This window comes from Argentina anserina, chromosome 2 (assembly GCF_933775445.1).
Source record: "Argentina anserina chromosome 2, drPotAnse1.1, whole genome shotgun sequence".
NCBI lineage: Eukaryota > Viridiplantae > Streptophyta > Magnoliopsida > Rosales > Rosaceae > Argentina > Argentina anserina.
The window spans coordinates 16474611-16488208 of record NC_065873.1 but is presented as its reverse complement, the minus strand read 5'-3'; the positions used below and the strand labels follow the sequence as shown (position 1 = coordinate 16488208).

The window sequence follows — 13598 nt, the reverse complement described above, 5'->3', positions numbered from 1 at the left end:
ATAATATAAGAAATCATTTTCCTTATATTGGTTTAATAACAGTCTTTCCTTCACTATTCGGTTTTCTCACTTTCTGAGTAGATCTATTTTTTTTTCTTTGTGCCACATTTTGATATGTAAAGATAGAAGTTAATGAATTTAAATTGGGCTTGCTAAAGGCAAGCGGATTAGTTTTTCATGCGCCACAATACACACCATTTCTTTCATACAAAGTTGTAGTTTCTAGTTGTTGATTTGATGAAATTCAACTTGGAATGGAAATTGTATTCAAATTTAATCAATGAAGACATTTTTTTTTACTACTTAATGAAGACAGCCTTTGAAACGACTACGTTTTAATGACATAATGTGGAACCACTGAGACGGGACCGACCCGCTTGGTTAGGGCCACGACCCGGTTGCCGGCCCAAGAACACTAGGCGTCTAAAAACCCTTCCAATTCAAAGGAGGTAGAGAACAAGACTTTCGTGGACAGCACCCGAGCAACTGTGTCCCGCAGTCAAATTTACCTTGTGGCAACGCCAGTCTAGGGTTTTAGGGCTCTGCCGTTGTTAAACCCCTAGCTCCGGTAATGGAGGGCTTGGGGATTTCGGACACAAATCTCAAAGTATTCTTACACCCCTCCAAGAGCGGCGACGTCAACGCCGCAATTCACCACGAGCTCAGCTCCATGATTTTCAAGTACTTCTCCACCGCTCTATCTCTTGTTTATTTGAACTTTTGTGATTCTTATCAGTTTTTGTAATCTTGGGTCATATTTGTACGGTTGGTTTCTGTGTTGCCCACTTGAAATTGCTCATAAAGATCATTGCTTTCTGTATTGGTTAACTTGGTTTAGTCAATTTCCTGAAAAAAAAGAGAGAGAACAATTGAGTTTTTGGAGACTATGTTTGCAGAAAAAACGATAAACTATATATTTGTAGAAGCAAAGGATTTTCCTTTATTTGGTTTCAGGGAGGTTTTGCCAATTTGCTTGCAATGATAAAAAGTTTCTAAGACTTCCTAGTTCCTAGTGTAGATAGCGCGTTTTTTTTTGTCACTTGGCATCAAATAAGTACATGTTAAGTTAAATGATATCCGATTTCTGTTGTTTTAATGAGCATTACTTTCGTGAATGCATGGATATCAGCAGTTGACTCTTGTATGTCTCTATGTGCCCGTTTATGGCCCTTGTTGGAATATCGGAGTGTTAACTATTGTGGTAATCATGGACAGTGTGGTAGCTGCTGAGTATTTATGCATTTAACAGTCTTTCTCTGGTGTCCAATACAGGTTTGATGATAATTTGGATGGTGCCTTAGTTGCTTACAAGTTTGACATTTCGTCTAAGGATGCAAAGATTCTCAATGGGGTTTATCCTTATTTTGCTGTGAACCTAAGAGCAAAGCTGTTACTCTTCTCTCCAAAGCCCAATATGCTTGTAGGTAGTATTTCTTGTCCTTGATGTTGATTGTTGAATAATGTAGCAACATAGATAAACAAAAGTTTGTTCCTTTGGCAGTGATACTTTGATTAATAAGTTTGGACGTGATTTGTACTGTGATTAAAAAGAAAAAAGAGGGATCTTCAGCATCTTGTTATTGTATCTGCCAGACATGCTGTATTTATCATTGATTTGACTACTATAAATTTGTACATTAGTAATTATTGTTTTTTAATGTGATGTGTCTTCAGAAGGGAAGGTGGTGAAAGTCACACGAAGATCCATTTCTGTCATTGTTCTCGGCTTTTCATGTGCCTTCATAAAAGAGGAAGATATTCGCGAGGAGTTTAAATATAAGAATGTAAGAAGATTTCTTCATTACTGGGTTCAATGTTTATGTTCTTAACCATATAGATTCTTTTGGCCTCTCTGATATGTCAGTACTCCTCAGAAACGTGGCAAGCAAGTATATATTAGCCGATATCAGAAGCGGCATGTAATAAAAGTTGGAACTATGATACGACTCTCAGTCAACAGGTAACCTACACTTTATTTTGCTTTTTTAATTATTACATTCAAACATAATGGTACATATCTGCTGGTCTCTTCTTCTTCTATTTAAGCTCCTGAAGGATTAGTGTCAATGGTTATCAGAGAACATGTGATGGGTATCCGGATCAGGCGTTATAGTGATTTACATGTGGTAGTTAAAGTAGGTGCATTACCAATTGATTTTGGTTCTGCATTTAAACTTTAAGGTACTGCTAATATTAAAGAGAAGTTCACAAGCATTTCCAGTTTATGGTAATGAGGTAGTGGGTGGGGGGGGGGGGGTAAATGATTGTGTTTTGCTGTAAGATCTGGTGATTATTGTATTCAACTTTGTTATATGAATGATAATTTCATCACTGTCCTACGTTTTTGGCTGTATTAGAAGACTTTGGATAGTTGACTTGGTCTTATCATCATCCCCCTTCACTGCTTTGGCTTCCTATTTGAATTGTTTATGCCTGCGTGGATTTTCATGACAGTTATTCACCTTTGCAGTTTTGATGTGGAGACACTGCACATAAATGGTTCTTTGCGTTCGGCTCACACAGGGAGTATTCGCTTTTTGGATAAAGATAAGGAAGATGATGCACTTACAGTCAGGTTTGTATAACTTGGAAGTCATACGTTTTCTCTTTCTTTGACCAGTAAGCTTAAACTTTTAAGACCTTTCCGGTGAGGGAAAACAATTACTGAGTGGCTTATGCATTCTAACGGATGATAGAATTTTTAGGAGTAAGAGGAGAAGAGAAAATGAGGGGGAGTCGGTTATGCAAGAGCCCTGTACAACAGGGCCTAATACAAAAATTAAGGAAGGGCCTGGTTCAACTGGTATGGAAGCAATTTCTTTTAATAGTGACCAGTATATTAAGAAGTCGAAGAAGCACAAGACAAGGTAAAGAAGCTTGAAGAGCACCGTGGGGGTTCTACATTCTTGTGGTTTGGCGGCTATTTTTTGTTAATTTCCAGTAGCATCAATGTTGTGTTCTGCATGAGCCAGATTCTGAAGCCTCAAAAGAAAGAACATGGATACAGCCTCAAAGTCCTTGATAGAGATGGATTCTTAAATGTTATTGTTATTTGGTTTTAGATGTTTAGGATTTGTACCGTGATATGCTTTTAACTGCGTGACTAATATCAGCCTTCGAGGTTATGTGAAACATGATGTAACGTTTTCCTTATAATGGAATTGAAGCTCAGTTGATCATTTGTTGGGTCATATGAAATTATTTTTATTGTTATTTGTTGCTATATATGTCAACCATTTGTATATTACTTTCGGATCTAACTATTGAGATCAAAGAAAAGAAAAGAAAGCCAGGCTTAATAGCTGTTAGATATTTGTACAATTTTTCCTTTCACCAGTAATCACCACAAGAACAAGCCCCGTTCTCAAAATGATGGAACCTATGGCGATCCCTCATTATTATCTTTCTCTTAGTAATCTTAGCTATCAACTTGATCATTGAGTGGCAGTCATTGCAAACCCTCATATTTTTTACTATCCTTGAAGTGGTACATGGTTTAGTAGAGATTAGTCCGTAGCATATGGCAAGCCTCTCACTATGTATCGCCAGTGCCTTTTGCCTTTCTCCAATATCATGCAAAACCACCTCTGTCACGGCGAGTATCCTTCCCTTTTTAACAGAGTTTAGCTCCTAAATGTTTCCTTTCTGTGGGTTTCTAGTGTCTCCCAATAGGAACTCATGGATCTCATTGTTCACTTCAATCAAACTACAACCAGGCTCCTTAGGAGTTCCAGCTTCCTTGATCAAGGCTCTCACTTCTGCAGCCTCCCTCCACTTCCCCGATGCAACATACACGTGACAGCAAAACGTAAGTTCCAGAATCTGCATTGTCACAATTTACCAACATTTCGGCTACCCTTTCTCCTAATTCAAGATTCTCATGGATCTTAGAAGCACTTAGCAAAGCCCCCAATATGATATGATCTGGTTTAATTTTCATTCTTTCAATGAAACTATAAGCCTCTTTGATCTTCCCTGAACGAGCTAGAAGATCAACCATGCATCCATAGTGTTCTATTTGCGGTTGAATGCCGTGACTGCTACTCATGGAATGAAATATCTCAAACCCCAACTCCACCAAGCCCCCATGGCTACAAAAGTAATATCATTTGGCCTATGGCCTCGGTTCATCATTTCCCAAAACATTTCAACAGCTGTGGCACTCTTCCCATGCATACCAAGCCCCTCAATCATGGAATTATAGGTACTGACATCCCTCTTCTACCGCCCCATCGATATCCCCACACCTCGAACACATATTAATCAGAGCACCCCCCACAATGTAATTCCATTCAATCCCAATCTTATCCATATACGAGCAAACCCATCTTCCAAGCTCCAAATCCCCCAAATGCGAACACGCAGATAAAACACACACCAATGTAACTTCATTCGGCCTCACATTCCTCCTCTGCATCTCCCTAAACACCTCCAAAGCCATAGTCATTAACCAATCCATCAATCATCGCAGTCCAGCAAACCGTATCCTTCTCCCTGACCCGGTCAAAAACGCCCCACGCCTCCCCAATCAGCATAACAACTAATCATAACCGTCGCCGAGACCGCATCACTCTCAGGCATTTCATCGAACACCTTTCGTGCACTCTCAAACACACCACATTTCCCATAAAGACCCATCAGCTTCATCCTTATCGACCGATTCGTCGACAGCCCAAGCTTCACAGCCTGGGCGTGGACTTCCCTGCCCTCATACAAAACCAACCCAAAGCCGCAAGCTTTCAAAGCAGAAGTGATGGCGTATTTGTCCGGGAATATTATAAACCCACTGACCATTTCAAAGTAGAGACGGACGGCGTCGAGGTAATAGCCGGAGGAGACGAGGCCATCAATGAGAGCAGTGTAGAGATACACATTGGGGGATTGGGTGCGTCGGAAAACCTTAACGGCGTAGTCTATGGAGGCGAGGTTGGGGCAGCGACGAAGAAGCTCGAAGACGATGAATGGGTCTTGGTCCTGGCCGTTTCTTATGATTTTGGAACGTATTTGTGGGATTTGATAGGGCTCCCATTTCTGTAACAAGGAGATGAGTTCTCTTCGGTTTTGGGATTTTGTGTTTGAATTTGGCGGGAATGCTGGGTTCGTTAGAGCCACTGTGGTTGAGTGGCTCTGGCTCATAATATTGGTAGTCTAATAATGTGAGGAGTGGCACGACCATTTTGCATAGGTGTGCCTCAAGGCTTTGTTACATTTTAAGGGCTGTGTGTGATGAGAAGCGCAATATTGGTGAGCTATGGCTGATAGAAAATTGAGGAAATGAGGTCACGAGTTTAAATCTCACTAACATTACGAAATGAGTACAATGATGACACAAAATAAAAATACGAAACCAAAACGGTACCAGTGGCGGATCCAAGGTTTAAAATTTAAGTTAGCGAAAAAAAATTTAGGTAAGTGAGTCACTGCCTCACTGGGTATGCTCTTTCTAATTACCAGACTATTTTTTTTTCCAATGTAGGCTTTTGAAACCTACTGGGCTGGAGCTGGGCTTGCTCCTATGTAAGTCCGCCACTGAACGGTCTAGAAAGACTTATTCCTAATTTTCTTGTGGATTATGTATGGTTTCAATTATCATTTCCGTAAGCACGACTAACATTTACGTATACTATTCTTCAAGCTAAAGACTTCACAACCAAGTTATAAGTTATGTGAAAATGCATTCTCAAATCTCAATACAAGTCTTGTGATACGTGAAACTGCATTACTGCAAAATGCCAATGAGGCAATGACTAAGACTGACACTGTCGAGTAAGAACCAACTGAGAGTAAAGCGTTACAAGCTTGATAGAATCAAATAATTTTCATCAGCAAATAAGAAATATTAAGAAGTTCATGAACTCGTATCACTATAAAGTGGAGGCTGCAAAAAATTGAGTTACCAATCTAGTTCTACGATAATACTAAAAAAATGATTAGCATGACAAAGAAATCCCGGGTTAAAACAACTCCGGCAACCAAGCTTGAAGTATTCAAGTCCTTGTCATGAACAGGAAGATTTAGCATGCATGCTTGCTACCAGTGTCTGAGCAGTGAGTTCTGTATATGCACTGATATAGCTGATTCAGGAAATCCAATTCCCGGTTGGGTTGCTGAGGCAGAAGATAAATGGGAATGGGGAAAATGCAATCCCAAGCAAGAGATAGTTATGGATGGTGACATCGTAACTCCTTGCCTCGGCATACAAAGTTAGCCTAATCGTTTTAGCCAAGAAGATGCCTGAGCACATGGATGTCCATATGACTATCAAGTAGTAAGCATAGCTCAATGTGATTCTCCCTACAACAGCAACACACAACCCTGTGAATGTGTACCCAGCATATGCTATCATGTCCAACAATGGTGCCTCTCCGCCCCCTAGCGAAGTCAATGATGCCTTCAACAACATTGCTTGGAATAGCCAGCTTGAAATTCCTTTCACAAACTGCCAATTTAAGGCTTCTGGACTAAATCTGGCATGGAATAGAATTTAGAATGTTGGAACTAATTCATAATACTATTGTATGAAAGGATGTTAAGTGAGGCAATTGGCAGTAATATAAGTAGATTTTAAGAGGATGTTACTGGAAAAATTGCATATTGAGGATTTGTGAGACTTACTTCCCAGAAAGGCCGAGTGAGATGCCAGCAAGAACCAAGTATGTCGCAAATGTCATGAATGGAATGTATAAATCTGGAGCATTTATGTCATTAATTGGAGGATTATAGGAAAGCCTGCCTCCAATCGGCTCTGTTATTCTGGTCCAGTGTCCCTAAAGCAAAGGAGATAGAGAACATTAGAATGTAATACTGGTATATATAATGACTTAAATCTTTCCGGACTACATATGCATCATTTTAACTTTAGATTTCTGCATACCCGGTGAAGAAATGGAAATAGAATTATCTTCAGTTTGTTCCTGACATAGTGCGCATTCACTTGGAAGTAGTATTGAGGATCCGAGAAGCACTTGATTATCTGCTCATTTAGCAGTACACAGTAAAGAGGGTGAAAAAAAAAATTCAAACCAAGAGAACAATATATCATGCCATTTCTCTAAAACATTGAATTATATGGTGATCATACTCAAGATCATCACAAGGGATTAAAGTGCCCCAAAGTAGGCTTCCAAGGTGTGTGTCACATCCATAATAGCAAACTCTTAAGACGTACTTTATAGACGTACTATATAGCAAGAAAGATTTTTATTCATATACTGACATAGGTCACATAACTTCATTCTATTGCCCGATTATCTTAGAAACTGGAGTTGGTCTACGAGAAACTAATAGTTCAATCCTCAATTCCAGACCATTAGGACTACTTACATTGCTTTGCACATACTGCGAACTTGATCCGCAAATTCTCTTCCCATAAGCACCCAATCCCTCTCGGATGAGTCCTGACCCAGCTCCAGAAAATGCATTTCCTAACTGATTTGATGGAGGATTCAGTCCTGGTATGGGAGGTCTAGACTGGAATCCTAGATTCTCATCCGCAGCTGCAGTATAACAGGTAAAAGTTCTCATCACAGAAACATCAAAAACCAAAAAACATACTCCTAGCTACAAGCGCTACTGAGCTACAATACTTCACATTAGACAATGAGAATGTCATTTTATGTATGGAACTTTATAGTGACAGATCAAACTGATGAGCAAACATGTAGGTTTGTTCCAACTTCTACAACAAATAGAGCCCCGGCCTTTCACTTTCATCCAGAAGAAGAAGACCGTTCAGCTTTACACGATTATAGACAGGTACGTAATATAAATACACACAGGCAATATGCATTTCCAATCTAATGAAGTGTTCAGAAACTACAGATTTAAAGGTGGTACATCAGTACATGTGCAGTATTTTAGGTTTTCATTCTACATTGATGTTAGACACTGTCTGAGATTCATTCTAACAATGCATGATCTGGATTTCTGAAAGGCATTTGTTTCAAAATCCGAGAAGAAACCAATTCAGAAACTTAAGGTTGGTGACAATCAACTATTCAAGACAATCCTTCAAATGGGGATCATATATGGCTTTTGATTGACCTCTGATCCAGAATGTGCATAAGATCATGAATGTGAGAGAACAGAGATGGGGATAGGTTGAAAAAAGAACGTAACGTAAATTTAGAGAGAGTTGTCGAAATATACACACCTGAAAAGTGTCCCATGGTGTCACACCCAGCTTTGTGATCGCGTTGTTGTTCGGAAAAGGAGAAGATGAAGAGCTAAATCAGCTAATAATGCAGTAGGCAGTAGCGTAACTAACTAATTCATTTGCATATATATTTACCCAACGCCAATGGTACTTAACAGTGAAAGGGTAAAAAATATATTGGAGACCGGTTTAAGGAAAAACAATACAATTCAAGAGTAGATCTATTATTATGAATTCTTTATAGACACGATTACATGCTATTTTTACGTGAGGTATTAAGAAACTTATATGTAGGCGAGACAATAAACCTATTACTACATAGAAATATTAAATCATATCAAGCCAAAATCAACACACATTGCGTAATATTCTAATACAAACTTCTTGTTCCGGGAGAATTACTATTCTACCCTTATGTGTGTCTTAGCCTAATAGGTTTCATGTTAGGAGATAGATTAGCATCTCCGTAATAGATTAGGACTCCGAATCCTACGGGATTGTGGTTTTGTAATGCCTATATATAGGCCCCCATATCATTCAATAATACACAATTATTTCATCCTGAAACACGTTATCAGCACGTTGCTCTAAAACCCTGAACTTTTAGAGCCCTATTTTTTTTCTCTCTCTCTCTCCTCCGCCGGCCGCCGTCGATTCCAAGCTCCGGCATCTCCTCGCCGGCGCACCTCCTGCAGCCGCCGCATCGCTGCCGCCGCAACGCTGCCCCGCAGCCCCGCGCGCAGCCCCTGCACGCTGCCCCCGCAGCCCCGCGCGCAGCCCCCGCACGATGCCCCCGCAGCCCCGCGCGCTGCCCCTGCACGCTGCCCCCGCAGCCCTGCACGCTGCCCTGCCCTGCAGCCCCTGCGACCCCCCCTGCTGCCCCTGCACGCAGCCCCGCAGGGTATCCTCCGCATTCGCTCCGCAAAAACATCTTTTTGCCCCCGACAAACCCCGTATCAGAGGATTCAAAATTGCTCCTCCCGCATATATACGCAATGAACGCGAACTGCACAAGCAAACTCTTCGCTCAAGAGAAGCTACTCCCGTCTTCTCTACCCATTTGGGCCTTTAAACTATTTCTCTTTTTTCCTTTTTCTTTTCCTATTGCTTATTAAATCATTTATTTGCACGTTTTCGTTTTCTAACTCTGTTTCGCGTGCTTGCATAGGAAAAGTGATTACTCGTCGTACTATGGTGATGACATTCATGCCGAGATGGACGATACTTTTGCCATCTACATACGATTCCGATCGTATCCTCTCAAGATTTTTATGTCATCGGACGAAGATCGAAAAGGAATTCAACAAGCAACTTCATGCATGACGATCGATTTGCAGAGCAATTTACTTATATGCGGTCTATTTGGCAGACCAACAAGTATGTTTTTCTTAAAGTTGCTGCTTTTGAAGATATATATATAAATTATCGGGCGCTATTAGCCTTTTTCATGTCTTCTTTTCCGGCCTTTCTTATAACGCCGATGAGACCAAAGAGGGATATGATTCCCCTCTTGGTCGACGTTTTTCGTGTGACGGTCCTGGGGGAGTCACGTTATTATTTAAAAAGGAAGATATCGATTTCGTGTGGTCGCCTGAGTGCACCGCTGTTTTGGGTGCGATCATGAGAATCGCCGATATGCATCGATTATTTTGTGACCATATACATCACAACCCTTCTAATTCCGGTTACATACTTGAATATTTCGATTATTCGAACCCTATACAACCCTTGTTTCTTATGGATGCGTCGCGATCGCGACTGTTATTTGAATGTTTGAGTTTTCTTAAACTCATGTCTATAAACGATAATCCCAAGGTCTACGTACTCATTTATTTGAGTTGATTCATTACTCTGATGTAGCACTATTTGCTGACAAAAGATCCCAAAAATAAAGAATTCTATGGGACACACTTAAAGTGATTTAATGAACGTCTATGACGTTGTATTATCAGAGTTGACCTTGATGCATACTCCACATCCAAGAAACGCATGCCCTTTTTGGCACCTGTATCTATTTCTTGAGGGAATTTTGGAGATGGAAAAGTAACATTCTTCCATTCTCAAGTAAGCAAACATTTTTGAGCCTCAGGCTAAGGCTCCGCCCAATCCGATATGCAAGATTTTGTTGCTACGGACTTTTGATTAGTCACTCTATTTTGACTATGTCTTCTGCTTACTATTTTTCAAGTATGACGTTGGCATTGCCATGATTATTGCTCGACTTTATCCTAAGTCGTCTATTGGAATTGGAAGCTTGTTTGTGTTGTATTAAATATTGGCATATTCTATAAAATTTCTCGTTTTTCTTGGACTTGTGAGAATTTTATTTGCCTTGGCTTAGCATGCATGGTCAACGTTTACAACTCACGTGGTTTTTAAATTGGCCGCTTTTGGGTTACATGGGACCCCAATAGCACTACATTGTGATTTTGGACTTTGAAATTTGGAAAACGGACCTCGGAACGTCAAAATTGACGTCGTTTTTTCCGGTTACTGTTCCGGAGTTTCCGAAACGTTTTCCGACGTTTTACCGGCGTATTTGCCGCCTTCCGGCAATTTGCCGGCGTTTCCGGCACCGCCATCCGGTTCCGGACGGCGTTCCCTGTCGGACCTGAAGTTACGGCCTCCATAACGGCCAGGTCCGGCCACCGCCGGCCGGATTTCCGGCAATCGGTGCCGCCGGCTTCCGACGAGTTTTTCCGACGTTTTTTTTCCGTCGTTTCTCGTCATGTTTTCCGCATATTTCAGCAGTTCTTGCTGTCACGTATTCCCAGTCCAAATTTCACCCGGTTTTGAGTTAATTTGATATGGTTTTCCGGTTAATTTTCCGGTTTTCTCCAAGTCGTTTCATAGCTCAAATGATTTTATTATTATTGGTGACCACCCGCACCAAATGGAAGGTTTTCCACCGTAATTGTTTGGTATTCAACTGCTCTAATACCATGTTTTTCCAACTCTTGAGTTGAAGAATGTAGTTCTATTGCCATGTGATACATTCGATGGGATTGCCATTTGTTTCAATCCCCTCTCTTACAATATCCTACGGCGTATTGTGTAGAGAAGTTCACCGCGTTGTTGACTCTCTTAATCTTCATTTTGGGAATGTCCCGCCGTGAAATCGAGTGTCTTGCTAATTGCGTAACCACCCACACTGTCCTACGGCGCAGGTAGTTGTTTTACGGATCTCGTGCGGAGATTGTGTTGTATATCTTCGTGCCTTGCTAAGTTTTAAAGGCCATACATGCCAATGATGGATTTTCATCTTGATATTTGTGTTAAGAATGGAGAGGAATAAATCTGTCAGATTTCATTGACAGTATCTTTTTCAAGCTTCGACAGTAGCTTTGTTAGCCTGTAGACATCGTTTTGCTTGCCTGCAGCAGTAGCTTTATGTAACTCAAGATTCTTTGAATCATGGGTTCGGTTTTACTGTCTTCTCGGTTTTGACATGATCGTTTTTTGGTCATTTTGAACAAGATATGATGATTCGAGTTCTTTGAAATTCACATTATCATCTATTTTTCATGTTCACGAAGCGATTGGAGGACCACCTCACCCATGCTCCACACGGTGAGGCCGAGCCTGCCTATTTCGGCGGCTCCATGGCATTAAGGCCGTCGGTGGCGGCATCCCATCCTTCACAGGAGCTTGTGATGCCTCCCGTGTTTTCTAATGCCTCCATGACAATCTCTGATGCCAATCGCTCATTTTGCAAAGCTTGTTCTTTTGCTAGATTTCAAGGAAGTCCTTATTTGCTAAGGCTCCAACCGAGAACATTCCATTCTTACAAAGTATTTAAGGTGACATTAGTGGACCCTATCCAACCGAATACGGACATTTTTCGGTATTTTTATGGCATAGGTTAAGAGCATCGACGCGTTGGTCACACGTCGCTTTGCTTTCCACAAGAAACGCTGCATTCGCTAAAGTTTTTAGCTATGATCATCATACTAAGGGCTCACCACCCTTCCTATCCTCTCAAATCTATTTGAATGGATACCATTGGAGAGTTCACCTCCACGACTTTGATGATTTCGTTTTGCATATCTACTAGGATCGTCGTTGAACATATTATTCCTCATGTTCATTCACCGCACGATCTAGCAGAGCTCGGACTTGGTTATGGGTACTAACCTACCGATTTTTGCATGGGGATATGTAATGATGTTGCATGCAGCGACACTTATTCGTTTCAGACCCACAACTTGCCAAGTGTTTAGTGCGTACCAGATGGTCACTGGATACGATCCCAATGTTCTTGTCACTAACGCCTATTTGGTTAAAGTTATTTATGTGCCTCTATTGTAGTTATCTCAATGGGTCTACTTGAAACGATTAAGTATTCGGGTTGGTTATGATTTATGAATCACCAACACTTGTCCGCTATTTCCAATCTACAACCGTTGATCTCTATCCTGCGATATTAGCAGACGGTCACTTTGATGAGACATATTTCCCGTCGTTAGGGGGAGATATGGAATGCTCCCATTCTGGTTTTAACGCCAGGAATTGACGTAGTGTGGCACTATGTCTCATTAAGATCCCGCACTACTCAAAGTGAGCAAATGTGCAACGCATTATCGACCTCCAGAAAGTCAAAGATTCGATGCTTAATGACTTTACCGATATTGCGAAAGTGACGAGATCGCACATAAATGCTGTGATGTGCCGGTAAGGTTGGAACTCTCAGAATATGAGAGAATTTCATATGACCTGGTCCTAGCACCGTTGGCACCATCCCTGACAGTGGGAAGGAAGCCGGCGATGGCACCATCGTACGCTGTGGTGTTGTCGGCGCCCGTGGCATTGCACCACAAAACAAGGGCGGCAAACGCAAAGATGGACTAGTAAGGGTCATAGCTTCGGTCTTGGCTCCTGCCTAGATGAGGGGGAGACCATTATTCTCTAGAATCAAAACTAGAAAGAAGCGAAGTGCGTAGGCACAAGTATTTTGCCCATCATCAAGAGATATTCTCTAAACATGTGTATCAACTAAGTTTCTGTGGGACGCTACAGACTCCTTTTGTTGATGTTAGAGAAGAATAGAAATCTCACGAATTGATCGTATACAGCGCGCGCGTGTGTTTAATGTATTGATCTCCCATGATTGATGATGTATTCGCTTATGCTCTTATTCCGTTGTAAAGCATCAACGATGAGCAACTTGACCGAAGTGGAAAGAATCAATACAGGCTGAACTAGACTTGTTATGTTGGTCGTTGTTCGTAAGTGTAATGAGAAAGATGAAGTCATGCGATATATGCAGGACTTATGGCGCAAAGATTGTCTCATTATCCTAGTATTGACTACGATGAGTTATATTCTCTCGTTATGGACATAATTGCTTTCCGCTACTTGATCAGTAGTAGTGTCCATGAAAACTGATTTGCAGCATATGATAGTGGTCATAGAATATCTGTAAAGGGATCTTGACGCAGATATG

General features: G+C 41.1%; 3 protein-coding genes across 4 annotated transcripts; 1 reads left to right on the top strand and 2 right to left on the bottom strand.

The window, feature by feature from the left end:
• The first annotated feature begins 478 nt into the window (after positions 1–478).
• LOC126784415 (uncharacterized) lies at positions 479–3196 on the top strand. 2 transcript variants are annotated; one of them, XM_050509881.1, is made up of 6 exons: positions 479–681; positions 1273–1424; positions 1675–1784; positions 1875–1960; positions 2471–2575; positions 2706–3196. In XM_050509881.1, the coding sequence occupies exons 1-6, from the start codon at positions 572–574 to the stop codon at positions 2869–2871; spliced, it is 729 nt and encodes a 242-aa protein (XP_050365838.1). In that variant the 5' UTR covers positions 479–571; the 3' UTR covers positions 2872–3196. The 2 variants fall into 2 exon arrangements, with proteins under 2 accessions (XP_050365838.1, XP_050365837.1); XM_050509880.1 differs by having other exon boundaries at positions 2697–3196.
• A 134-nt stretch (positions 3197–3330) lies between these two features.
• Positions 3331–5136, bottom strand: LOC126784057 (putative pentatricopeptide repeat-containing protein At5g59200, chloroplastic). Its single transcript, XM_050509558.1, is given in 6 exon segments — positions 3331–3796; positions 3798–4098; positions 4101–4222; positions 4224–4442; positions 4444–4487; positions 4519–5136. Coding segments are annotated over 6 exon segments (1770 nt in total).
• Positions 5137–6079: 943 nt separating this feature from the next.
• LOC126784655 (uncharacterized) lies at positions 6080–8168 on the bottom strand. Its single transcript, XM_050510132.1, has 5 exons — positions 8153–8168; positions 7324–7496; positions 6875–6973; positions 6616–6767; positions 6080–6467 (listed from the first exon to the last, which is right to left on the bottom strand). Exons 1-5 carry the CDS (start codon positions 8166–8168, stop codon positions 6080–6082), a joined length of 828 nt encoding a protein of 275 aa, XP_050366089.1.
• Positions 8169–13598: the final 5430 nt, after the last annotated feature.